Here is a 26,313-nt window from a genome sequence, read left to right on the forward strand (position 1 = left end):
TGTCCACTGCAGTAGTGTGTTTTTTTTTTTTTAAGATTTATTAATTTATTTGAAAGGCAGAGTTACACAGAGAGAAAGAGAGGCAGAGAGGCAGAGAGAGAGAGAGAGAGAGAGAGAGAGAGAGAGAGAGAGACAGGTCTTCCATCTGCTGGTTCACTCTCCAGTTGGCCACAACGGCTGGAGCTGCGCTGAAGCCAGGAGCCAGGAGCTCCATCAGGGTCTCCCACGCAGATGCAGGGGACCCAAGGACTTGGGCCATCTTCCACTGCTTTCCCAGGCCATAGCAGAGAGCTGGATCAGAAGTGGAGCAGCCAGGACTCAAACCGGTGCCCACATGGGATGCTGGCACGGCAGGCGGAGGCTTTACTCGCTGTGCCACAGTGTAGTTTCAGATTTGCTGACAGCACTAGCATGTGAGAATTTAGGAGCGCGTTCAGAAAACCCACCACAAGGTGCAGGCGGGCCGTGGTTGAGGTGCTGCTTGGGACGCCAGGCAGTTTCAGGCCTTACACAAGGGCCTGGGTTCAAGTCCCTGCTCAGCTCCTGCCTCCAGCTTCCTGACAATGTGCCTGGGAGGTAGCTGGTGGTGGCTCAAGCCCTTGGGGGAGACCCGGATAGAGTTTCTGGTTCCTGGCTTTGGCCTGGCCCAGGCCTATGTGTTGTGGAATTTGGGGAAGCAAACCAGTAAATGGGTGCTCTTTCTGACTCTGTCTCCCTTTGCCTTTCCAATAAATAGAAATAAACAAGCAAGCAAGCAAATAAACAAATAAAAGCTGAGAGAGCAGAAAACCCAGCCCGACGCACGAGCACCCAGGAGCACCCCCACCCCCAACACCATCTTGCCCCTCCAATGACTGCTGGGCCGCCGACGTCACTCACCAAGAACACGGCACAGACGGGGCCGAGGAAGCCCCACAGAAATCCCTTTTCTGAGTGCAGCCAGCAGCTGAGACAGAGAGGGGTAAGAGAGGCGTTGTTTCTCGCGGACAGAGTAGAGAGCAGCTGTGTAAGTCGGCACCACAAGTCACTTCTACTTCCCGCGAGGCGGGGAAGGGTGAGGGGGCTGGCACTGAGGTTCACAGCCTGGAGCAGGTGCGAACCCAGAGCGCCCAGGGCTCTGCTTGGGCGGTAAGGGTTTCTCTTGCATCATTCAATGTCGCTTTCTTTTTTTTTTTTCTTTCTGACTCTCACCTCCTGGGGTTAAATGTTTTTTTTCATGGATTTATTGGGCTGTGTTGAGTAATTTCACATGCCATGAAACGCAGCCATGGTATACATTTCAATATAAAGAGGTGTGCAACCCTCTCCACTTCCAACGCCCCCGAGAGAAGCCTTGAACAGCTTCCTGCTCCCCGCCCCGGCTCTGCCCCCCCCCCCCCCCCGCTCCCTAGGAATCTTTCTCTCTCCGTGGATTTGCCCACCTAGGGCCCTTCAGACAAAATGCCATCATAAGTGGAGTGAATTCTCTGACTTCACACAGAGCTGGTAGAAAGGCCCAGCAGGGGTGGGCATTGGTGCTGTGGCTAAGTTGCTGCTTGGGATTCCCGCGTCCTGGATCGGGGGTGCTTGGGTCTGAGTGCTGCCCACTGACGGGCACTCCAGGAGGCCGCAGCGATGGCTCAACCAGCTGGGTCCTTGCCACTCAGGGAGGGGACCCAGAGGGAACTGCGGCCTCCTGCTGCAGCCATCTGGGAAGTGCACCAGCCGATGGGATGGGAGATTTCTCTCTGTATCTCCCTCTGTCACCCTTTCAAGTAAGAAATCTTTAAAAAAAATACAGCCCTCTTTGAACCACATTTGAGGCTTCCGGGGTGAAGATCTGAAGGCGCTGCCCTGCACTCTCCTCCACCAGAAAGATGCCCCAAGGGTTTTTTTCTTTTTAAAGATTTATTTATTGGCCAGCGCCGTGGCTCACTTTGCTAATCCTCCATCTGCGGTGCTGGCACCCCGGGTTTTAGTCCCAGTTGGGGCACCGGGTACTAGTCCCGGTTGCTTATCTTCCAGGCCAGCTCTCTGCTGTGGCCCGGGAGGGCAGTGGAGGATGGCCCAAGTGCTTGGGCCCTGCACCGCATGGGAGACCAGGAGGAAGCACCTGGCTCCTGGCTTCGGATCGGCGCAGCGCCAGCCGTAGCGGCCGTTAGGGGAGTGAACCAACAACCTTTCTCTCTGTCTCTCTCTCTCACTGTCTAACTCTTCCTGGCCAAAAAAAAAAAAAATATTTATTTGAAAGGCAGAGTTATGAGAGAGGCAGAGGCAGAGGCAGAGAGAGAGAGAGGGCTTCATTCGCTGGTTCACTCCCCAACTGATTGCAATAACCAGGGCTGGGCCAAGCCAACACCAGGAGCCAGGAGCTCCATCCGGGTCTCCCACGTGGGTGGCAGGGGCACCTGGGCCATCACCTGCTGCCTTCCTGGACGTGTTTTCAGGGAGCCAGGCGGAAGTGCATCAGGGCTTGGCTGGCCCTCTGCTGGGAGCTGCCGGCAACTGCAAGCAGCGGCTTAACGCACTGTCCCCCGCGATGCTGCTCTGGCCGTGTCTGCGCTGGGGGAGACAACAAGGGCGGGCGTTTGCATTTACCGGGCAGGTGTTCCATACAGCTGAGGCCTGGCCGCTGCCGAGACGGCCACGATGACAGCCGGCACTCGTAGCCCACCGGGAGCAGGAGCTGCTTTGTGAGTCTGCCGCCGCCCCTGGAGTAGTTGAGCACCGTGAGGTTCCGGGCAGTGAGGAGCAGGTGCAGGCCCTCCAGCAGCATCCAGGTGAACGAAGCCAGGTAGAGATAGTGGAGGGCCCCGGCGATAGTGGCGCACAGCACCTGGGTGGGGGAGGGGAGGGGTCACTCGGCACTCAGGGCGCGGCATGGCGCAGGGAGGACTCTGATACACCGTGTGTGCCACCTAATGACTTTTTTCTTTTCTTTCTTTTTTTTTTTTATAAATAAATAACTTGTTAAGAAAATATTGCAGTGGGTTAGGCTGTGGCTTGTGACATTGGCATCCCGTATTGGGGTTCAAGTCTTGGAGCAGACTCTTATCCAGCTCCCCACTAACACACTGGGAAAGCAGAAGATGGCCCAAGAGCTTGGGCCCCTGCACCCACATAGGAGACCCAGGGCTGGGGGGTGTGTCCTTGGCTCCTGGGTTCAGCCTAGACCAGCTTTGGCCATGGTGGCCATTTGAGGAGTAAACGAGTGGGTGGAAGATCACTGTCTCTTTCTCTCTCCTCCTCTCTCTCTATAACTCTTTCAAATAAAATAATAAATCAAGCTTTTAAAAAGTATAGCGCGTACAATCGTGTATAGTGCACGACAGTTGGTAACTACTGGTTTACGTACTCAGTATAGGGTACTTTTTGTCCTCCTGTTGGCGTGTACTCCTCCTAAAGTGTTCGCCACGTTCCATCAGCAGCGGCCGCCAGTGTCTCGTGTCTTATGCTTACCTAGCGTCTTGGCTGCGTTAAGAGGCCGTATAGAGCGACGCGCCCGTATCACCTAGGTCCCTGGAAGCGCACGGCCTGATGTCCACAGCCATGTCTCAGACCCCGGGCCCTGTGTTTGGTGGCCGGGGACTGCACTCGTGTGTGGTGGAGGCTTCTTCCTCCTGCTGCCAAGGCCGTTTTTGCCAAGGTGTCTGGGACCGCATTGCTCCTGGGAAGGAGAGCAGGGGGTTCCTGGGGGGGGGGCACCGTCAGTACCTTGGGCTCAGTTTGATCGATGCCGGTGAGGAAGAGGAGGTGGGCCAGGAAGAGGCAGAGCGACAGGTGCAGGTGCAGGGAGGTGCTGGTGTTCTGGATGGTTCTGCACAGCAGGAAGGTGAGGGCCGCCAGCAGGAGGCAGAGGAGGGACAGGGCCAGCCCCACGCGCGTGACGCTGCGCAGCACAGGGTCCCGTGCCTGGAGCCCGGAGAGGGAAGACTTGTGGTTCTTTTCTTTTTTTTTTCTTTCCCGTTTTCCTTAGCAAATTCAGGATTGGAGGAGCTGGGTAAAGTCGCAACGCTGATGCTTAAGTTGCTCTAGGTTCATAATTCTCAAATGTTATTTTATGTATATTTATGTGAGAGAGAGAGAGAGGAGAGAGAGGGAGAGAGAGGTCTTCCATCTGCTGGTCCACTCCCCAGATGGCCGCAACGGCCGGAACTGCACCAATCCGAAGTCAGGAGCCAGGAGCCTCTTCCAGGTCTCCCACGTGGGTGCAGGGGCCCAAGCGCTTGGGCCGTCTTCTACAGCTTTCCCAGGCCACAGCAGAGAGCTGGACCGGAAGAGCAGCAGCTGGGACTCGAATCGGCACCCACATGGGATGCCGGCGCTTCAGGTGGCGGCTTTACCCACTGTACCACAGCGCTGGCCCTGCCAATATGATATTTCTAGTGTAAAATCTGATAGTCATGTACCTATTCTCCAGCCAGCACTGAGCACTACTTCTCCCACTGTACCAACTGGATGATGAAAAATGCTATGTTTGTGTTGGGAGAAAGTCCTCTATGTGTCCCAACAAAGTTTCTTACTTTCTAATTTTTAAACTTCGTTACTCTAGCTTTCTCCCCCTTCCTGGTTTCCCTAGAGACCAGTTTTAATATTTTATGTCATTCATAACTTGTATGCTTGTAAGAAGGGTCTCCAGGAGGTGCACAGAGGGGCCAGTGTCATGGCCCAGCGAGCTAAGGTGCTGCCTGCCTTGCGGGCATCTCCTGTATGGGTGCTGGTTCAAGTCCCAGCTGCTCCACTTCTGATCCAGCTCCCTGCTAATGAGCCTGGGAAGGCGGCTGACGATGGCCCAAGTGCTTGGTCCCTGTAACCCACATGGGAGACTTGGATGGAGCTCCAGGTTCCTGGGTTTGGCCTGGATCAGCGCAGCCGTTGTGGCCATTTGGGGAGTGAACCAGGGGATAGGTTATTCATCTCTCTCTCTCTCTCAAATAAATAAATCTTTTAAAAAAATATATGGGAAATAAAAAAATGCAAATGGTTTGCACTTAAACATCTTTTAATTCAGTGTTTTTTTTTTTTTGACAGGCAGAGTGGACAGTGAGAGAGAGAGACAGAAAGAAAGGTCTTCCTTTGCCATTGGTTCACCCTCCAATGGCCACCACGGCTGGCGTGCTGCAGCTGGCGCACTGCGCTGATCCGATGGCAGGAGCCAGGTGCCTATCCTGGTCTCTCATGGGGTGCAGGGCCCAAGCACTTGAGCCATCCTCCACTGCACTCCCAGGCCACAGCAGAGAGCTGGCCGGGAAGAGGGGCAGCCGGGACAGAACCGGCGCCCCGACCGAGACTAGAACCTGGTGTGCCAGCACCACAAGGCGGAGGATTAGCCTAGTGAGCCGCGGCGCTGGCCTAATTCAGTGTTTTCTAGGAATCATTTGGAGGACTCTTCAGAATTCCATAGAAAGGTCTAGAAATTCCAGAAAAGGGCAGAAGACACTGAGAACTTGGGTTGTGGGAGGCGAGAGGAGCTAGATCCCCGGGGGATTGTGATTCCTTAACGTTTCGCATCTTCTTCTGCCTGAATTTTGAAGCAGATGTTTTACCTGTGAGGTGCTTAGAGAATGCTAAATGATTGGAAGTGCGGCAGCTGGACCACACAGCAAGGCGTCGTTGGGGTTTTGTTCAGCTTTTTTTCGGGGTACCTGGGAGATCATGCTTATTCGTGGGTGGGTGCCTGCCCAGGATTGAATAACAATCTGTGCTCAGCACAAAAAACCAAACCAAACCAAAACCAAAAGGCCCAGGCTGACTTCCTCAGTGGGGAATTGCTGTGTGGAGAGGCGGGGCTTAGTGGCATTTGGGTTGTGGGGGTGGCGCCCACACAATGCCTTTCTCTCGTGAGTGCATTTTTGCCAGGGGCTGTGTCAGTCCCCGTGAGACTGGGGAGTCCACCCTCCTCGCTTCTCTTCTGCATGTTCTTGCTCGTCCATCTGCTTCCCACCACGAGTGGAAGCCACTTCGGCCGAGGTGGCCCTTGGGAGCCAGCTGGAACCATGACCTTGGGCTTCCAACTTCTGGAACCCCCAGAACCAAGAGAAACCTTTGCTCTCTGTCAGTCTCTCAGCCTCAGGCATTCGTTCTAACAACAGACAACAGCCTTGCACGGTGCTAAGCCAGCTGTCCCTGGGGAGGGGTTCTACCAGTGGCATTTGGGGCCCTAATGAGCTGACTTGAAGATGAGCAATGAGGGGCCGGCGCTGTGGCACAGCAGGTTAACACCCTGGCCTGCAGTTCTGGCATCCTACATGGGTGCTGGTTCAGGTCCCGGCTGCTCCACTTCCGATCCAGCTCTCTGCTATGGCCTGGGACAGCAGAGGAAGATGGCCCAAGTCCTTGGGCCCCTGCACCCACGTGGGAGACCCAGAAGAAGCTCCTGGCTCCTGGCTTCAGATCAGCTCAGCTCTGGCCATTGTGGTCAATTGGGGAGTGAACCAGCGGATGGAAGATTCTCTCTCTTTCTCTTTCTCTTTCTCTCTGCCTCTCCTCTCTGTGTATCTCTGACTTTCAAATAAATAAATAAATAAATCTTAAAAAAAAAAAAAAGATGAGCTGTGTATCAGTGAGATGTTTGCTCCTGCAGCAAGATACCCGGGAGAAGCTAACTTTATCGAGAGAAAAGGGCTTATTTTTAGCTCATGATTGGGGAAGTTGAAGTCCAAGATCAGGTGACCCCATTGGCTGGGCCCCTGATGAGGGTTTTCTTGCTGGTGACGTTCTGAGGTGGCACAGAGGCAAGACACAAGGCACCTGTGTCTCTGTCTCCAACCACGCGGCTCCACCCTCCCGGCCCAATCCAATCCAATCTAATCCAATCCCTCTCAAAGGCCCCGCCTCCAGACACTACAGCCAGATTTATCCCCACCCTCTTAGTACCAGTAATAGAAGACTTTGGGCACTTAAAACCTTGAACACACAGTCCCTGGGGTGAAAATCAGCACCCAAACAGATCCGAATCATAGCAGCTCGTTCATCCTGGGATGCAGACCAACTTCACCCAGGAAGTCAAGGGGGTCGGGGCTCTCACCTGTGCACCATCGTATCCCATGAGGACGGCAAAGCTACTGAGGTGGGGACAGCGGCAGGTGGTGCTGTTGCCTCTGCTGCTCTCCGTCCAGCAGCCCGCACTGGCCCAGTGGCCACATCCGCCGTCACTCTGCTCCCAGAAGACACAGAGCCGTGGCTCCTGGATCACCGGCTGTAGGAACAGGGCCCAGGTGTGAGCTGCTGGTTCTGATGCCCAGAGGGGCTAACCCAAAGCTGGCTTTGGAAGGGTTGACTTTCCTGGGGAGGGTGGGGTGGGTGGGAGTCCCTCCACCCAGGAGGGCTCCCCCAGGCTCCATCCACACCCGCAGCCCTGCCCCACGGGCACTCACACGGTGGGAGAAGGTTAAGGCTATGGTGGAGCCAAGGTTCTCGGTGTTTCTGCTGCTCACAAAGGCCGAGACAACGTCTGAGAGCAGGACAGGGGGCCACCCCTGCGGGAAGCCCTTGCGAGTCTCATACGGAGCTTCTCCCTGCTCGTGGTCCAGGTCCAGAGGGGCCTCAGCCATCAACTTGGCCATCCCTGGAGTGGAGACCAGGCCCACCACAGAGGGGCCTGCAGGACCAGCCCAGGTTAGATCCCGGGGTCACACGAGGGTACTTCCTCCCTGGATGACCCCTCCTCTCATGGCCATGACCCCACACCTCCCTTTAGTCTTTGCGTTCTTGGGCACCCCGTCTCAACACGAGGCCCTCGTGACTTTGTCCCCATCTCAGCCATTACCTGTGTCACCAGACTCCCAGGCAGGCTTCCAGTCCAGCTGCATCTTTGCCTGGCGTTGACTCAAGGTGACACTCCTGACTCCTTGCTCTTGCACCTCCAGGGACAGTTCTGTGAGTTGTGGGAGTCACACAAGGGCGGTTAGGTTAGGAGCTGCCCCCGCCGTGGTGGATAGAACGTTGTTACTTCTTGTTTGTGAGTTCATGGAAAATGGAAGTGAGAGATGTTTATTTTGTGGAAAAAAACGGAAAGAAATGCATGTACTTTGCACGACAGACATTTCATGGACTTTTGAAATATTTATTATAAAGTGTTAGAAGAGTAGTATGAGGGGACCAGCACTGTGGCACAGCGGGTAGTGCCACTGCCTGCAGTGGCGGCATCCCATATGGGCGCTGATTCGAGTCCCAGCTGATCCACTTCTGATCCAGTTCTCTGCTATGGCCTGGGAAAGCAGTGGAAGATGGCCCAAGTGCTTGGGCCCCTGCACCCAAGTGAGAGACCTGGAAGAAACTCTTGGCTTCAGATCAGACAAGCTGCAGCCATTGCAGCCATGTGGGAGTGAACCAGTGGATGGAAGACCTCTCTCTCCCTCTCTCTCTCTGCCTCTCCTTCTCTCTGTGTAACTTGAACTTTCAAGTAAATAAATAAATCTTTAAAAAAGAGTGGTATGAGCAATTATATGCTAACAACTTAGACCACCTAGACAAAAGGACACATTTATAGAGACACAAGCTCCCATAACGGACTACGGAATAAACAGAAAAATGTGAACATCTCTATTTCATGTAAAGAGATTGAATCAGCAATAAAAATCTCCCAGAATACAAATTCCAGTCCAGGTAGCTTCACTGATGAAGTCCATCGACCACTGAAGGAATAACAAATATGTGTCTTTTGTGAACTTTCCCAAAAAACGGATGAGAAGAGAAGGTTACCTAAATAATTCTAGAAGGCGAACATCACTCTGATAAAAAATGTGTCTGATAAGGGCATCCTAGGAAGAGAAAACTACAATATCTCATGAAGATAGATAGAAAAAATTTCAACCAAATATTAGGAATACATTCAAGGATGTTCATGACTTGTACAGAGAAAACTGCAGAACATTAGGAAAGAAATCGGATACCCTAATTAAGTGGAATGACAGCCCATGTTCATGGATTGGACTTTTATATTGTTAGGATGGCAGTGATGCACAAATTCACTGCAGTCCTTATCAGTATCCCACTATTTCTCTTTTGCCAAAATAGAAAAGCTAGAATTGGAATTTATACAGCAAACAGCCCTGAAGAATAAGAATAAAGTTGGAGGACTCACCCTTTCTGACTTCAGAACACGCTGTATGCCAGCAATAGTCAAAGTATTATGGTACTGGTGTAAGGACAGATGTTTAAGTGAACAGAATTCAGAGACCAGAAATGAACTTATATGGCTTACAGCCCATTGGTTTTCAATGAGAGGTGCCTCGATTATTTAATGTTTCTTCTGCACATGATCCCGGGACATGCAAAAGGAGGAAGTCAGACCCTTACCTCACACCATATCCAAAATGCACTCAAAATTGATCTTGGTCCATAATTTGAGAAGTGAAACAAGAACACTTAGGAGAAAACATAGGGTTCAACCTTCCTGGCCTCGGATATGGAAGTGGATTCTTTAATAGGACAGCAAACGCAGAAGCAACAAAAGAAAAATGAGGTAAAATGGACTTCATCAAGATGAAACGTCTGTGATGGAAGTGAAAAGTCTGTGAGTCTCCAGGATCGGAGATTGTGTCTCAATGATGCATCTGTCAGTCTGTACACAAATACTCTTATAACTCAGCAGTCAAAAGACAGCTCAACCCACCCAAAACAAGCAAAGGACACGAATAGACATTCTTCCAAAAATATATGCAAAAATCAGACAAGCGTATTGAAAGATGTCAAACATCATTAGGTACTGGGAAATGCAAACCAGCACCACAATGAGATTTCACCTCACATGCGTTAGAAAGGCCGCCATAGGCCGGCGCCGTGGCTCACTTGGCTAATCCTCTGCCTGTGGTGCTGGCACCCCGGATTCTGTCCCGGTTGCTCCTCTTCCAGTCCAGCTCTCTTCTGTGGCCCAGGAGTGCAGTGGAGGATGGCCCAAATGCTTGGGCCCTGCACCCGCATGGGAGACCAGGAGGAAGCACCTGGCTCCTGACTTCGGATCAGCACAGTGCACCGGCCGCAGCGCTAGCTGTAGCGGCCATTAGAGGGGTGAACCAATGGAAAGGAAGACCTTTCTCTCTGTCTCTCTCTCTCACTGTCTAACTCTGCCTGTCAAAACAAAACAAAACAAAACCAAAAAACAGAAAGGCCGCCATAAAACCCATTAACAGGCAGGTAACACATTTTTGTTGTTGAGCTTCTGGGGGTTATAACTGCTGTCCATTTCCAGTGGGGACGTAAGTTGGTGCAGCTGCTTTGGAAAAACCAGTTTGGTGGTTGAACACAGAATTACCGTATTACCCGGCAGCTCTTCTAAGTCTGTACCCTAATAAATGAAAGCACCTTTTCAAAGACTTGTCCATCAACATACCTTGCAGCTCTGTTCACAACAGCCAAAAGGTGGAAACGACCCAAATGCCCATCAATGGATGAATGGATAAATGTACACAGTGTATCCCACATGGTGGAATATCACCCAGCAATAGCATAATGACAGCCCACGGTGTGAAAGGAGTTAGATTTAGAAGGTTACATATTACATGATTCCATTTGCATGAAACTGAGGTATGGAGCCTGGGGAAAGGGAGGAATAGGGCATGATTGTTTCACAGAGAAAGTGTTCTTTTTGGGGTATGAAAATATTAGAAATATTGTTGTCCGGGGCTGGCACTGTGGGCTAAGTGGCTATTTGCAATGTCAGCATCCCATCTTGGGGTGCCAGTTTGAATCCTGGCTACTCCAATGCAGATCCAGCTTCCTGTTAAAGCACCTGGGAAGGCATTGGATGATGGCTTTAGCTCCTGACACCCACGTGGGAGGCCTGAATGGGAGCTCCTGGCTCCAGGCCCAGGCCTGGCTATTGCAAGCATGTGGGGATGAAGTAGCAGATGGAAGACCTCTCTCTCTCTCTCTCATGCTATCTTTCAAGTAAACAAACAAATAAATAAATATAAGAAATATTGCTGTCCGACTCTGATTGCACTGGTGAATTTTACGTGATGTGGATTTTACTTCCGTACAACAAATCATACTTAACTACCCAATAATCTTAAATATTCACATTCTCCTAAATTCTATAGTTTTCTTTCGAAACTTTTTATGTTGTTTTCAGTTCGCCATCGTTTTCCTGGTGATAATTGATATGACAATGAAAATGTGCATGGATTAGAGTTTCTTGGGCATTTCCTTTTCACGTGTATCTGTGAGGGTCACAGGTGCAAGTGTGGTCACTCAGCTCCAGGGGGACTGTGAGGAGGAGGAAGGAGACAGGGATGGGACAGAGACCCGGGCACCTACCTGTGCCTGCAGGGTAACTGGAGGTGAATGGCCCTTGGGGCAGGTTCCTGCCCAGGCTTCTCAGTGTCTGCTCCAGGTCAGCCAGCAGGTGAGCGGCCACACAGTGCTGCTGGGAGTGAGGCAGGGTCTGCAGGTCCCCCGGCGACGCCAGCAGCTCATCCACACTTTGCATGAGGTTCTGGATGGGGAAGGGCGCTGAGCCAGTGGCCACGAGCTGAGGGGCTGCCCCAGGGATTAGTCTATTTGGAGGATGCATGCAGTATGGGCCGGGTTTTCCCTGGGTGTCCCCGTGGCTGGAAATCTACACCTTCCAGAGATAGCAATGATGACAGACTCGTGGTCCAGTAGCAGCGAGAGGACACATAGCTGATGGGTGTGTCCTGGTGTCCTTTTGTGCCAGCTCCAGGTGAGGCAGGGCCTCAGACCCTGGGGCTCCCTCTGGGGGATGCCTCCCCCAGCACCGGCCCTTACCTGGATGGTGACATTGGCTGAGACTGGCTTGAAGTCTCTGCTCAGAGCCTGGACTTTGTCAAGGAATCCGGAGAGAGTCTGGGGGCGGGGAGAGCAGGGGTCAGCCCGCGCCGTGGTGGGGGGTGGGGACCCCAGTGCCAGGGGACTTCCTGCTTGGTGGTGCCGGCCGGGGACACTCACCTGGCTGTGGACACCATGGGGCGGGGTCCAGGTGGGCAGGTGGATCTCTGCAGGGGGCGGGACAGGAGGCATCAGGTGTGCGTCCGGCTGTGTGTGTGTGTGTGTGTGTGCGTGTTTGGGGCGCGATTTGGGGTTCCAGGCTCAGGTACCTTTGCAGATGGTGTTGATGGGGCCGTTGATGGGTCCGGGAATCGGTTTCCAGCCTTGGCGGCAGTGGCACTTATACGACCCCAGGGTGTTGACGCACACGGTGGAGCTGTGACACTGATGCTGCCCGGAGCTGCACTCGTCCACGTCTGGGGACAGAAAGGAGGGCTCAGGCCGGGTCCCAGCCCCCGCCGCCTGCCCAGCGCCCCCGCCCTGCTTCCTCCTGGTATCAGAGCCCCTGTGGCTGCAGGTGCTGCCACCTAGTGGCGGCGTGCCGTGGCCTGGGTGGGCGATGAGTTACAGGGCAGCCTCCCCTGGTTCCTGGGGCTCCAATCCTTCTGAGACAGCCCTGAAAATGCTGCATCACATAATAATAATTATATTTTTTTAAATACTAAGACACATCTTGCACCAGGTTCTGTTAAGAGCATTTGTAACTTCCAGGTCCCCCCAGAAGGCAACAGAGGTTGGCACCATTCTCATCTTCATTTTACAGACGGGTAAACCAAGGCTCATTTATGCTTGTATCGTGCAACCAAGTGGTGACAAAGCCAGGTTTGCACCGGGGCAGCTGGTCTCTGTGTCTGTTCTGGGCCTTCAACCCCTCTCTGCGCTGGCGAGACAAGCTCTGTCTAAGACCTCGGCACCACTCCTGTAACCATGACCCAGCCTCCTGGGTGCAGTTAAGAACAGAGCTGGTGATCCCAAACCTCACGGGCATGGAGATGGGGGCCGTGGGCTGGCACTTACCTTGACACGTGTTCTGGCTCTCATCCTTGAACTCTTTCTCCCCGGAGACGAGCCCATGTCCCAGGGTGCAGGTGCAGTAGTAGCTGCCGTCTACGTTCTGACAGTCGGCGAATTTCCCACAAGACAGGGACCGGGGTGGGGCACACTCGTTGATGTCTGCAACAGAACAGGGCAGGGTCACTTCCCAACACTGTGTTGTTCTCGCAGTAGAGCTCCCGGTCTCCTAAGCGTGGGCTCCCAGGCAACTCTTGGTGATTCTGCTGCTGCACGGGGCTTGGGACCACCCACAATGAGCACTGTGCCAGAGGGCGGAGGCCTTGAGGGGTCGAGGGAGGCACAGAGCCAGGCTCTTCACACTGTTGGGGACTTTAGAGAGGACTCCATTCAGGGAGAGAGAGGAGTTGAAGACCACCCTTGATGCCAAAGCAGTGGTGGTTGGGGGAGTCACAGCTGGGGTCCTTCCAGGGTGACCTTTGTCATTAACACCCAATGATGAAGCCAGGTGGAAAGATAAAGAACAAAGCTAGGGGCCTGAGATGTGCCATAGCAAGTAAAGCTGCTGCCTGCAGTGCTGGCATCCCATATGGGCGCTGGTTCAAGTCCCAGTTGCTCCACTTCCAATCTAGCTCTCTTTCCCAGCTATGGCTTGAGAAAGCAGTAAAAAATAGCCCAAGACCTTGGGTCCCTGCACCCGCGTGGGAGACCTGGAAGAAGCTCCTGACTCCTGGCTTCGGATTGGCACAGCTCTGGCCATTATGGAGTGAACCAGTGGATGGAAGACCTCTCTCTCACTCTGTCTCTCTCTCTCTCTCTCTCTCTCTGTCTCTACCTTTCCCTCTCCTTCTCCCCCCTCTCTCTGTGTCTCTCCTTCTCTCTCTTTCTGTCTCTGTCTCTCCCTCTCCCTTCCCCCCCCCCCTCTTTCTGTCTTTCAGATAAATAATATGTAAGTGAATACAAAATTCAAGAAAGGGGAAACCAGATAAACATATACAAAAGAATGACATGAGACAGCTCAGTCACCATCTGCAAAGGTGAACTTGAGACGGATCATGCACTTGATGTGTAATACAGGAAGCTGTGAAACTGAGAGGAAACCACAGGGGGCGAACTCTCAGCACACTGGTCTGGGCAGGGAGCCTTTTGGACCAGACCCCAAAAAGCACAGGTGACAAAAGCAAAAACAGACCCACAGGTCGCATCAAACTCAAAAGCTTCCGTACAACGAAGGCAGTTGTCAAGAGAGAGAAGAGGGTGTAGGTGTGGTGGCTCAGCAGGTCAAGTCACCACTCACAGCACCCACGTATCATCTCAGAGTGCTGGCCTGAGTCCTGGCTCCTCTGCTTCCTGCTAATGCATGTGGGAGGCAGCAAACAGTGGCCCAAGCCCTTGCGTCCTTGCCACCCAGGTGGGAGACCAGGCTGGAGTTCCAGGCTCTGGGCTTCTTTGGCCTGGCCCAACCTAGACTATAGGGTAGGCTTTGGGGAGTGAACCAGCAGATGGACGATTTCTGTTTCTCTCTCTGTCTCTCCCCGCCCCCCATCACTCTACCTTTCTAATTAACAACTCATAAGATTTAAGAGAGTAAAGAGACAACTGACAGAATGGGAGAACTATTTGCAAACCACTGATCTAATTAGGGGGTCATAACCAAAATAAACAAGGAAAAATGTAAATGTATTTAGTGTTATGGACCTGGTATACTGAAACATGATAAAAATGGTAAAAAGTATAATATGCATATTTTGTCAATGCAACACGGAAAAAAAAAACTACCACTAAGTAACAACAAAAGTCAGGTGTGGGGCTGGCACCGTGGCATAGTAGGTTAATCTTCCACCTGCAGCGCCGGCATCCCATATAGGCACCGGTTCTGGTCCTGGCTGCTCCTCTTCCAATCCAGCTGTCTACTGTGGCCTGGGAAAGCGGTGGAGGATGGCCCAGGTGCTTGGGCCCCTGTACCTGCGTGGGAGAGCAGGAGGAGGCGCCTGGCTCCTGGCTTAGGATCGGTGCAGCTCCAGCCGTTGCGGCCATCTGGGGAGTGAACCAGAGGAAGGAAGACCTTTCTCTCTGTCTCTACCTCTCTCTGTCTGTAACTCTACCTCTTAAATAAATAAATAAGTAAAACTCTTTATAAAAAATGTCAGGTGTATAGACCCCTGCCTGCGGTCTCTCCCACCTCCCTTTTCTTGAAATAGCTCAAGGACACCCACATCCATTGCTAGGCTTCCTCGCTCCCAACGTCAAACCCAGACTGTGGGGTGGACATGGACAGGCATTTTCAAGGCTCCCCAGCTTGTCTCCAGGAAGTTGGTTGCGTCCACCTCTGGAGGAACCAGAGCTGATCAAATATAGGAAAGGAGGAAGTGCTGAGAAGGGGCCCCACAGCCAAATCATGGGGGTGTTTCCTGGCTTCTTAGATTCCCCTGTTCTCTGAATACAAGAGCAAAGACTCCCATAAGCAAAGTCCCCTTTGGACACCCAAGGAACCCTCAGATCTGAGCCTGGGCACTGTGGGCTGAAAACAACAGCATTTCTGTACATCCAATATGGGGGTTCCTCCAAAAGCTAACAATAGATACTCTGTGATCCATCAGTCTAACTGCTGGGTATATAGCCAAGGAAATGATATCAGTCTATCAAAGAGCTATCTGAACTCCTGTGTCTATTGCCACCTGCTCACAATTAGCCAAGATGTGGAATCAAACAAGGTGTCCATCGACAGATGACTGGATAAATGGGTAAGTGTGATGTGGACACACAATGGAGCATTATTCAACTGTAAGAAGAATAGAACCCTGCCACTTGCAGCCACTGGGATGGAACGGGGAACACAGAAAGACGAATCGGGCAGGTTGTCACTCAACTGTGGAAGCGAAGAGTTGATTTCATAGAAGAGAGTAGAACGGTGGACATGGGGGCCTGGAAAGAAAGGGAGGAGGAGGGATAGAGGGAAGTTTGGTAGCAGCTACCAAAACGTTCTAGTGCCCTACAGCCCAGGAGGGTGGCTGTTGTTCACAGCTTATAATATGTCGTATAAAGAACTAGAAAAGAACTATAGAGAACTAGAAAGAAGGAATTTAAGGATTCACAACACAAAGATATGATGAGTTTTTGAGGATAAGGAAATGCCGAATGCCTTGATCTGATAATGATACATTGTGCACATGTATGGGATCATCTGTGTTCCAATGGAAAAAAAGTAAAAACAAGTGTGATAAGAACCAGAAATACAAGAATGCATCAAAACACAAGAACAGGATGTTTGGCTCAGTAAGTTGCATCAGGGGACCAAAGATTCTTTGAGCTTCAAAGGACTCATGGGGTCAAGTGAGTCAGAGAGGCACCTGGTCCTCGCTCCCCAAATCAGCTCCTTTCTCTGCACCTGACCTGGACTCTATGTGTGGGCACAGGAAAGGACACGAGTGGGGAGGGGCACATCACTGCTGGCTTCATGTCCAGCCCCCAACCTGGGCAGACTTCCCTGTTCTGTTCTCAGCTGGTGGCACTGGCAGGAGATCTGTCCTCAAGGTTGATGGAGACAGTTGGGTATGAGATGAGCTACATCTCTGCAGCTGCCTTCACCAAGATTCCACACTTGACACGGAGTCGTGGGCTCGGGCTCTCTGCCTCTGTCCCTCTGGATTCCCTGAGAAATCAGCCACGCCAGCCACAAGACTTTGGGGGAGGGAAATCTAGGGTCCTGCCGGTACGGGAGCAGAAGATACCAAGATGACAGGACTCAAAAAGAGGAAGTGGTTTGGCCGCTACCATGCAGCTAACAATGGTAAAGCCGAGACTGGGGGCCCAGGCAGCTTGCCCTGGGGTATGCCCTTGGCTGTCACATCACCTTGCCTCTGTGTGCAGGTGGGACAGGTACATGCACGCCTGTTTAACTGTTGTCCTGAGCAGGAACAGCTCTGGGGACCTCAGACCTGGTAGACAGGGAGATGGAGAAAGTGAGATAGAGCTGATCCTCTGGATGAGCCCCCAGAGTGGGACACAGCGGACAGTGCTGAGGTGGGGCGGGGAATGGGCAGGAAGCTCAGCATCTCCCTCCCCCCAGTTCTGAGGGTAAACTGAGGCCCAAACTCCAGACTTCCAGGGACCCAGGTCCCCTCTCTCCCGGAAGCTGTGTTTATTCATTTTTTAGCTCTCCATGTTGATAACTTTTTCTCTCTTTGATGATCATCTGCAGACCAGGTACAAGACACCAAACCTACACCCATGTCCCCCACTGGCACCTGGAGATGTCCCACAGTATCACATGCTTTGCATTGCCCCCAAGCCTCCATACCCTCGCATATGTCTGTGCGCTCCGTGAAGATCTCCCCCGATGTGGACGTGAACCCTGCATCACAGCGACAGGCCGTGCTGTTGACACACAAGGACTTCGCAGGGCACCATGGGGCACAGGCTGTGGGGGAAGAAGCCCAGGGCTGAGCCAGGGCCTGAGCACAGGACAACCCTGAGTCTCTCCTGTACCCTCCTAGGCTGAGGGGTACAGAGAGGGGGTTCCCGAGCCCCTGCCCCAGGCTCTGGCTGCTCCCAGCAGACTCACCCTTGGATTCCTGGGCTCCAGCTCCCGACAGAGTCAGCAGGACCCCCAGTGCTGCAGGGAGACAGAGAGGGGTCAGTGGGGACCCGGAGCAAGGACAGGAGGCCAAAGGAGGATGCATCTGAAACATGGGGGTGAGTCCTTTCTTGGTTCAAGGGAAAATTATGGCCATCACTTTGAATCTAGGGGGTGCTAGCTGGCCCTGTGGATGACTGAAGCCCCTCTCCCTAATCCAACCTATCGGGGACACCTGGGAAGTCAGGCAAGACCAAGGAGAAGGTAGGTGCAGCCTGCCTGGAAGTTGCTTTCTTGTTGAGTGACAGCCCAGAGCTATGGCCCTAAGGCAAGTTCCACTCCTAAAAAAACGGTGTATTCCCTAATAATTCTAAAAGACACTAAGAGCACCTGCTGCATGCTGGGTCCTCCCAGAAGGCATAAGTGGTAGGAACTACTTTTTCCTTCCTCATTTTTGAGCGAACATTCTGAAAATATCTTTCCTCCCTCCCTTACAGAGACAGTGGGGACCTAAGCCAGAAATCCAAGGACTGGCAAGATTCTCCAGCTAGAGAGACAGCTGCAGAAGTGTTTACTTGTCTGTCATCATTATTATCTCACTTACCTGGCAGCAGCCTCCGACAGCTGATTTTCATGGTGTGGAAGTCATGGAGCCCAGGCAAGGAGGACTGTAGGTATCGGTCTGCGTGAGTTAAAAATGCTTCCTCTTTAAAATGTGACTCGTGTTTAAGATGAGCTGATCTAGGAAACCACAGGTCTAGATGACTACTTCCCTAAGGTGTCCCATGATTAACTCTGCAGGAAATCACGGTTGAAAGAGTTTGCCTCCTATTTCTAGCAACTGTGCTGAGAAACTGGAGTGGACTCTTCAATCTTTTATTTTTTATTTATTTTTTGACAGGTAGAGTTAGACAGTGAGAGATGGAGAGAAACGTCTTCCATCCGCTGGTTCACCCCTCAAATGGCCTCTACGGCCGGCGCGCTGTGCTGATCCAAAGCCAGGAGCAAGGTGCTTCCTCCTGGTCTCCCATGCGGGTGCAGGTGCCCAAGCACTTGGGCCATCCTCCACTGCCTTCCCGGGCCACAGCAGAGAGCTGGACTGGAAGAGGAGCAACTGGGACTAGAACCCGGTGCCCATATGGGATGCCGGCACTGCAGGCGGAGGATTAACCAAGTGAGCCATGGTGCTGGCCCCGACTCTTCAATCTTTTAAATTCAGGAATGTGTCTCTCCAATCAGTGGTGTTGGGAGAATTGGGTTTCCATATGCAGAAATTTGAAACGAGATCCCTACCTTACACCCTATACCTAAATCAACTCAAAATGGATCAAAGATCTAAATGTTAAACATGAAGCTATAAAAATACGAGAGAAAACCACAGGGAACCCCTCCATACCTGACATAGGCAATGACCTTTTTTTTTGGGGTAAGATCTTCCAAACACAGGAAGCAAAGCAAAAATAGGAAATGGATTTTTATCAAGCTATGAAGATTTTGCACAGCAAAGGAAATAGCAGAGTGGAGAGAATGTGATCAAGTATTTGCAAAGTCTGCATCTGTGAGGGATTAATATCCAGAATATACAAGGAGCTCCAGAAACTCAACAAAAGCAAACTAATCCAGTTAAGACATGGAGGCAAGATCTGAGTAGACCTCTTTTTTTATTTTTACATTTTAAATATTTTTTTTTAAAAAGATATAAAGAGGGGGATTCCAAGATGGTGGACTAGCTTCTCTTTCTGGTCCCAGGCGCTTCGGCAGCCGCGGGTTACGGTGCAGACATGGCCAAGTCCAAGAACCACACCATGCACAACCAGTCCCAAAAATGGCACAGAAATGGCATCAAGAAACCGCGACCACAAAGATACGAGTCTCTGAGAGGGGTGGACCCCAAGTTCCTGAGGAACATGCATTTTGCCAAGAAGCACAACAAGAAGGGCCTGAAGAAGATGCAGGCCAACAACGCCAAGGCTATGGCTGCACGTGCTGAAGCTATCAAGGCCCTGGTCAAGCCTAAGGAAGTAAGCCCACGATCCCGAAGGGTGTCAGCCGGAAGCTTGATCGACTTGCCTACATTGCCCACCCCAAGCTTGGAAGGTGTGCCCGTGCCTGCATTGCTAGGGGTCTCAGGCTGTCCCGGCCACAGACCAAGGCAAAGGCCAAGACTGAGCCCCAAATCAAGGGCAAGGTCAAGGCTCAAATCAAGGCCTAAGCTCAAGCTCAAATCAAGAGCAAGGGCAAGGGCAAGGCCCTGGCTGAAACCAAGCCCAAGGCCCAGGCCCAGGCCAAGTTCAAGGACCAGGCCCAAGCCAAGCCCAAGGCTCAGGCCCAAGCCAAGCCCAAGGCCCAGGCCCAAGCCAAACCCAAGGCTCAGGCCCAAACCAAGCCCAAGGCCCAGGCCACACCTGCAGCCCCAGTTCCGGCTCAGGCTCCTCCCAAAGATGCCCAGCCCCCCCGCAAAGGCTCCCTAGTAACAGCCTGTGCCTGCCAATGCAAGGGCAGAAGGACTGGTGTGACCCTTGGGCTGCTGTCTGCATGGGGCTAGTGTCCTCCTGTGCTGTTTGTACAAATAAACCTGAGACAGGGAAAAAAAAAGATGGTGGACTAAGGAAAGGGTGGACTGCTCCAGGCTAGGAAAAAAAATAGTAAAAAAAAAAAAACCAAAAAAGTGGAGAAAGTGCATGCTGAGGGGAGAGCTGGAGGAAGAGCTACAGTGGAGATCCCGTGGAGGGAGGAGCGGGGAGGCTGTGGATCTGAGTGGATGGTGCAGATGAGCAGCAACCAGCACGGACATGACACACCCGGCCCCAGCAGCCCAGAGCTGGAGAAAGCACTGGCTCCACAGACTGAGGTGAGCTCACACTGCCGCTGCCACTGGTGACCTAGCTGGAGGGAGAGCCTCGCGGGCTATGCTGTCCCTGAGGCTGGCCTGGAGCCCTGAGGGCGACAGGGTGTCCGCTCTCTTCCCGCCCCACCCCCAACAATGGCGCCCAGAGAGGGCAGGCGCCATCTTGGACAAGAACTGGAAGCGGCTGCCTCCGCAGTTGGAGGGGAGATGACGCCATCTTGTCTGTGGTAGGAGCCAGAGCAGTGACCCCGGGGAACGGGCACCTGGCGGCAGGCAGGGAGCAGGAGCCACTCCGACCTCAGTGCCAGCTGCAGAGACGTTTGTTTGTGCCTGGTAGAAGGCGAGATTGCGAAGTGAGTGGGGATCCAGGGATTTGATCAGAGAGGAAAAGTTCACGTTTCTCACTGAGTCTGGCTGGGAGGATTGACAGGGGCTGGGCTCCCATGGAAGACTGTGAGATTCCTTCAGCCTCTCAATATGCCACAGGCTCCAGGACTCACCATTAGGAAAGAATGGGAAGGCAGAAAATCTTCCAGTAAAACTATAAAGGAAATTCAAAGTTGAAAAATAGGAATTTTGGGGCTGGCGCCTGTGGCTCAGTGGGTTAAAGCCCTGGCCTGCAGGGCCAGCATCCCATATGGGCGCCGGTTTGAGTCCTGACTGCTCCACTTCCAATCCAGCTCTCTGCTATGGCCTGGGACAGCAGAGGAAGATGGCCCAAGTCCTTGGGCCCCTGCACCCGTGTGGGAGACCTGGAAGAAGCTCCTGGCTCCTTTCCTGGCTTCAGATCGGCAGAGCTCAGGCTGTTGTGTCCATTTGGGGAGTGAGCCAGCGGATGGAAGACCTCTCTCTCTCTCTCTCTATGTGTAACTCTGACTTTCAAATAAACAAATAAAATCTTTAAAAAAATTAGGAATATTTCTGGAAAAATGACATAGTCAAGTTGGTTACTTACTGAAGAGCCGAAGTGCCTCCATTTTGAAAAGCAGCCTCCATTTTCTGGAGCAGGTCCAAGTTCCCGTAAAAGCAAGCATTTTGTGGAAACCAAAACTTACCAAAGGGAAGCTCACAGATTAGGACTAAATAAGGAAATTCTCTAGACCCAAGCCAACCAGAAGAAGCCAGGCCAGCCATGAGTAGCCCCGACCAATCAGAAGTGTCCCCTTACTGTGAGCCCCTGCTGATGTAACCTTGTGGCTATTTCCTTTAAAAACGCTCCCGAATGAGGCTTGGGGCCTTCTTCTAACCTCCGCTGTGTCGGTTGGTTAGATGAGGTCCCTGCTGCAGCTTGTACTTCCAGAATAAACCTTGCTTTTGCATTTCGGTGAGATTGAGTCTCTGGTGACTTTTTGGGGATTCAATGATCTGGGCATACACTTACCAGTAGTCACTTTGAATGTAAATGGTCTAAATTCTCCAATTTAAGGACACAGACTGGCTGAATGGATTATAAAGCAAGACTCATCTATTTGCTGCCCGCAAGAGAGACATCTCACCAACAAGGGTGCACGCAGACTGAAAGTGAAAGGATGGAGGCTGGTGCCGTGGCTCAATAGGCTAATCCTCCACCTAGCAGTGCTGGCACACCGGGTTCTAGTCCCAGTTGGGGCACCAGATTCTGTCCCGGTTGCCCCTCTTCCAGGCCAGCTCTCTGCTATGGCTCGGGAGTGCAGTGGAGGATGGCCCAAGTGCTTGGGCCCTGCACCCCATGGAAGACCAGGATAAACACCTGGCTCCTGCCTTCGGATCAGCGCGGTGTGCCAGCGGCAGCACACTGGCTGCGGCGGCCATTGGAGGGTGAACCAACGTCAAAGGAAGACCTTTCTCTCTGTCTCTCTCTCTCACTGTCCACTCTGCCTGTCAAAAAAAAAAAAAAAAAGAAAGTGAAAGGATGGATAAAGATAATCGGTGCCAACAAGGAGCAAGCACCCTCTCAGATCTTCAGAGACTGCTGATGCAAATAAGTTCTTCTGAAATTGGCTCAGTCACGGTTGTGTGTTCAGAGAAGTACTCAACACAGCACGGGGATTTGTAGTTCGTCAATTAGGACCCGGGTATAAGGTAAATAACCATTATATTATAAATTCTATGGAAAATTATGTGATGTCCAATGTGACATCATATAATACTTCCTTAGTGTAATTCAAGAGTCATCTCTATTTTTTGAAATATAGTTGTTTTATGCTTTTAGTTTCACAGGTGGTTTCTTTTTTTAAATTATTTTTCTCTTCATGAAATCTTTTTTTCCTTTAAATATTTTATTTATTTGAGAAGCACAGTTACAGAGAGAGAGAGGAAGTGACAGATAGAGAGAGAGAGAGAGAGATGTCTTCCATCTGCTGGTTCACTCCCCAAATAGCTGCAATGGCCAGAGCTGAGCTGAGCTGATCTGATCTGGAGCCAGGAGCCAGGAGCTTCTTCCAGGTCTTTTACGTGGGTGGAAGGGCCCAAGCACTTGAGCCATTCTCTGGTATTTTCTCAGCCACATTATTGGGGAAATGGATTGGAAGTGGAGCATCTGGGACTTGAACCGGTGGCCATATGTGATGCTGGTGTCACAGGCAGCAGCTTAACCCACTATACCACAACCCTGGCCCCCCACTGCTCCACTTCTGTTCCAGCTGTCTGGGGTATGAACCTGCGCATGGAAGATTTCTCTCTCTGTCTCTGGCTCTGTAGTTTTGCCTTTCAAATAAATAAATACAACTTTTTAAAACATTTTTCCCTTCTTTTAAAATTTAAGTTTACTATTTATTTATATAAAATGAACAGATTTAATGCATTTCATATATACAGTTTTAAAATTTTTTAAAAAGGATTTATTTGTTTATTTGAAAGGCAGAGTTTCAGAGGAAGAGACAGAGAGAGAGATATCTTCCATCTGCTGGGTCACTTCCCAAATGACCTCAGTGGCCAGGCAGGGCCAGCCTGGAACCAGGAGCCAGGAGTTCCACCTAGGTTTCCTTTGGAGGTGGAAGGAGCCCAAGCACTTGTACCATCTTCCGCTGCTTTCCAGGCCATTATCAGGGAACTGGATCAAAGTGGAGCAGCCAGGACACTAACCAGTGCCCATATGGGATGCTGGTGTTGCAGGCAGTGGCTTAACCCACTATGCCACAATGCCAGTCCTGAGCTTGGTTAATTTTTAATCAATTTAAATTCAGCTTTGATATTCTGTTTGACTCAAGGGCTATTAGAAGAATGAATGTTACCTGTACAGCTCCTATTCAATCAAAATAATTTTTATTTAGATTTTCTTTTTGTTCTTGAATGTGTATTCAGCCGGATTATAAGCAAGGTCTAGTTTGCAGTCCACAGCTCCATCTTGTAAATGAAGCTTTCTTACTACCTATGCTTTCTTATCTTTCTGCTATATCCAATTAAAGCAGTCTCTCTTTCAGTATAGCCATTTATTTTTTCATATCTTTTTAAACAAATATTGATATGGAGACCATATGGATCATTAAGCCATACATCATGTATACAGTTTTAAGAACATAATGATACTTCTCACTCTCTCTCCCTCCTCCTTCCTTTTTATGTTTCTTTTAATTTTTATGATGATATACTTTCAATTGCTTTATAATCACAAACTTAATCCCCCATTAAATAAAGAATTCAATAAGTAGTAAGTAGAAAAACCACTGTTCCTCTAGAGTATAGACAAGGGATATAAACAATAATCAAATCTGAAGATGTGAATTTTTCTTGTATACATTACTATTTTTGTACTCTGTATGTTAGTTACCACAATTGAGGAAAACACATGATATTTGTCTTTTTGAGACTGGGTTTTTTTCACCAGGAGTAATGGTCTCCAGTTGCATCCATTTTGCTGTGAAAAACAGGATTTAATTCTTTTTTAATGGCTGAGTAGTATTCCATAGTGTATATAAACCACATTTTCTTTATCTAGTCATCAGTTGATGGACATCTGGATTCATTTCATACCTTACCTGTTGTTAAACATGGGGGTACAAATACCTCTTTTATAAGCTTATTTCATTTCATTTGGGTAAATTCTGAGGAGTGGGATGGCTGGGTCATGTGGTAGGCTTATTTTCAGATCTCTGAGGGATATCTATACTGTCTTCCATAATGTTTGGACTAGTTTACTTTTCTACCAACAGCGAATTATGGTACCTTTTTCTTCAGATTCTTGCCAGCATTTATTATGTTTTTTTTTTTTTAATTTTTGGGTGGTAGCCATTCTAACTATGGTGAAGTGAAACACTGTGGTTTTGATTTGCATTTCGCTGCTAGTGATTCTCAGCATTTTTCTTGTGTCTGTTGGCCATTTGGATTTAACCTTTGAAAAATGCCTGTTCAGGTCCTTTGCCCATTTCTTGACTGCATTGTTTGTTTCATTGTTGTTGAGTTTCTTTTTTTTTATTTTTGACAGGCAGAGTGGACAGTGAGAGAGAGACAGAGAGAAAGGTCTTCCTTTTGCCGTTGGTTCACCCTCCAATGGCCGCCGCGGTAGGCGCACTGCGGCCAGCGCACTATGCTGATCCGATGGCAGGAGCCAGGTGCTTGTCCTGGTCTCCCATGGGGTGCAGGGCCCAAGGACTTGGGCCATCCTCCACTGCACTCCCGGGCCACAGCAGAGAGCTGGCCTGGAAGAGGGGCAACCGGGTGTTGTTGAGTTTCTTGAGCTCTTTATAGATTCTGGATATTAATCCTTAATCAGTTTCATAGTTTGTAAATATTTTATCCCATTCTTTTGGTTGCCTCTTCACTTTGTTGAGTATTTCTTTTGCGATGCAGAAACTTCTCAGCTTGATGTAATTTCATGTGTCAATTTTGTCTTTGATTGCCTGTGCTTTTGGGGTCTTTTCCAAGAAGTCTTTGCCTATGCCAGTGTCTTGCAGAGTTTCCCTGATGTTCTGTAGTAAATAGATGGTATCAAGTCATAGATTTAGGTCCTTGATCCATTTTGAGTTTATTTTTGTGTAAGGTATAAGGTAGGAATCTTGTTTCATACTTTTGCACATATAGGTCCAATTTTCACCATTGTTGAAGCACTATTTGTTGAAGAGACTGTCCTTTCTTCAGGGATTGAATTCAGCTTGTTTATCAAAGATTAGTTTGTTGTAGATGTGTGTATTGATTTCTGGGGTTTCTATTCTGTTCTGTTGGTCTACATGTCTATTTTTGTGCCAACAAAAATATATAATCAGCATAATTGCCCTGTATGTAAGTCTTGAAGCCTGGTGTTGTGATGCTTCCAGCTTTGTTTTTGTTGTTTAAGACTGACTTAGCTATTTGGGGTCTCTTGTGTTTTCACATGAATTTTAGCATCATTTTTTTTTCTAGATCTGAGAAGAATCTTGTTGGTATTTTGATTGGGATTGCATTGAATTTGTAAATTCCTTGGTAGTATGGGCATTTTGATGATATTAATTCTTCTAATCCACAAACATGGAAGATTTTTTTTTCATTTTTTGATGTCTTGCTCTATTTCTCTTTTTAGTATTTTGTAATTTTCATTGTAGATATCTTTGACATCATTGGTTTAATTTATTTCAAGGTATTTAATTTTTTTGTAGCTATTGTAAATGGGACTGATCTTACAAGTTTTTTAAAATTAATTAATTTATTTGAAAGGCAGAGAGTTACAGAGAGGCAGGGAAAGAGAAAGAGAGAGGGAGAGAGGGAGAGAGGGAGAGAGAAAGAGAGAGGAAGAGAGAGAGGGAGAGGAAGAGGGAGAGGGAGAGGGAGAGGGAGAGGGAGAGGGAGAGGGAGAGAGGCTGGTTCACTCCCCAAACAGTTGCAGTGGCTGGAGCTGAGCTGATCTGAAGCCAGGAGTCAGGAGCCCCTTCTAGGTCTCCCACATGGGTGCAGGGGCCCAAGGACCCAGGCCATCCTCTGCTGCTTTCCCAGCCCATAGCATCGATCTGAATCAGAAGTGGAGCAGCTGGGACTCGAACCTGCACCCATATGGGGTGCCGGCACTGCAGGTGGAGGCTTCACCTACTGCGCCACAGTGCCAGACTCAACAAGTTCTTTCTCAGCCATGGGATTGTTTGTGTATACAAAGGCTATTGACTTTTGTGTGTTGATTTTTATATCCTCCATCTTTACCAAAATTTCTTATGAGTTCCAATAG

General features: G+C 50.3%; 1 protein-coding gene and 1 pseudogene across 1 annotated transcript in view; one reads left to right on the plus strand and one right to left on the minus strand.

Annotated features, from left to right (window-relative positions):
- Nucleotides 1-17,991, minus strand: part of ADGRE2 (adhesion G protein-coupled receptor E2) — a 22,542-nt gene extending 4,551 nt beyond the window's left edge. Inside the window, 15 exon segments of the mRNA XM_062178484.1 lie at nt 880-946; nt 2,578-2,644; nt 2,647-2,815; nt 3,694-3,891; nt 7,007-7,177; nt 7,356-7,579; nt 7,748-7,855; nt 11,239-11,416; nt 11,710-11,787; nt 11,890-11,936; nt 12,039-12,185; nt 12,787-12,942; nt 17,081-17,200; nt 17,345-17,395; nt 17,961-17,991. Coding sequence (XP_062034468.1) covers nt 880-946; nt 2,578-2,644; nt 2,647-2,815; nt 3,694-3,891; nt 7,007-7,177; nt 7,356-7,579; nt 7,748-7,855; nt 11,239-11,416; nt 11,710-11,787; nt 11,890-11,936; nt 12,039-12,185; nt 12,787-12,942; nt 17,081-17,200; nt 17,345-17,395; nt 17,961-17,991 — 1,812 coding nt within the window.
- Nucleotides 17,992-19,137: 1,146 nt separating this feature from the next.
- On the plus strand, nt 19,138-19,628 carry LOC133749854 (large ribosomal subunit protein eL29-like; annotated as a pseudogene).
- Nucleotides 19,629-26,313: the final 6,685 nt, after the last annotated feature.

The sequence above is a fragment of the Lepus europaeus genome, chromosome 20 (genome assembly GCF_033115175.1).
Source record: "Lepus europaeus isolate LE1 chromosome 20, mLepTim1.pri, whole genome shotgun sequence".
In the NCBI taxonomy this organism is placed as follows: Eukaryota; Metazoa; Chordata; class Mammalia; order Lagomorpha; family Leporidae; genus Lepus; species Lepus europaeus.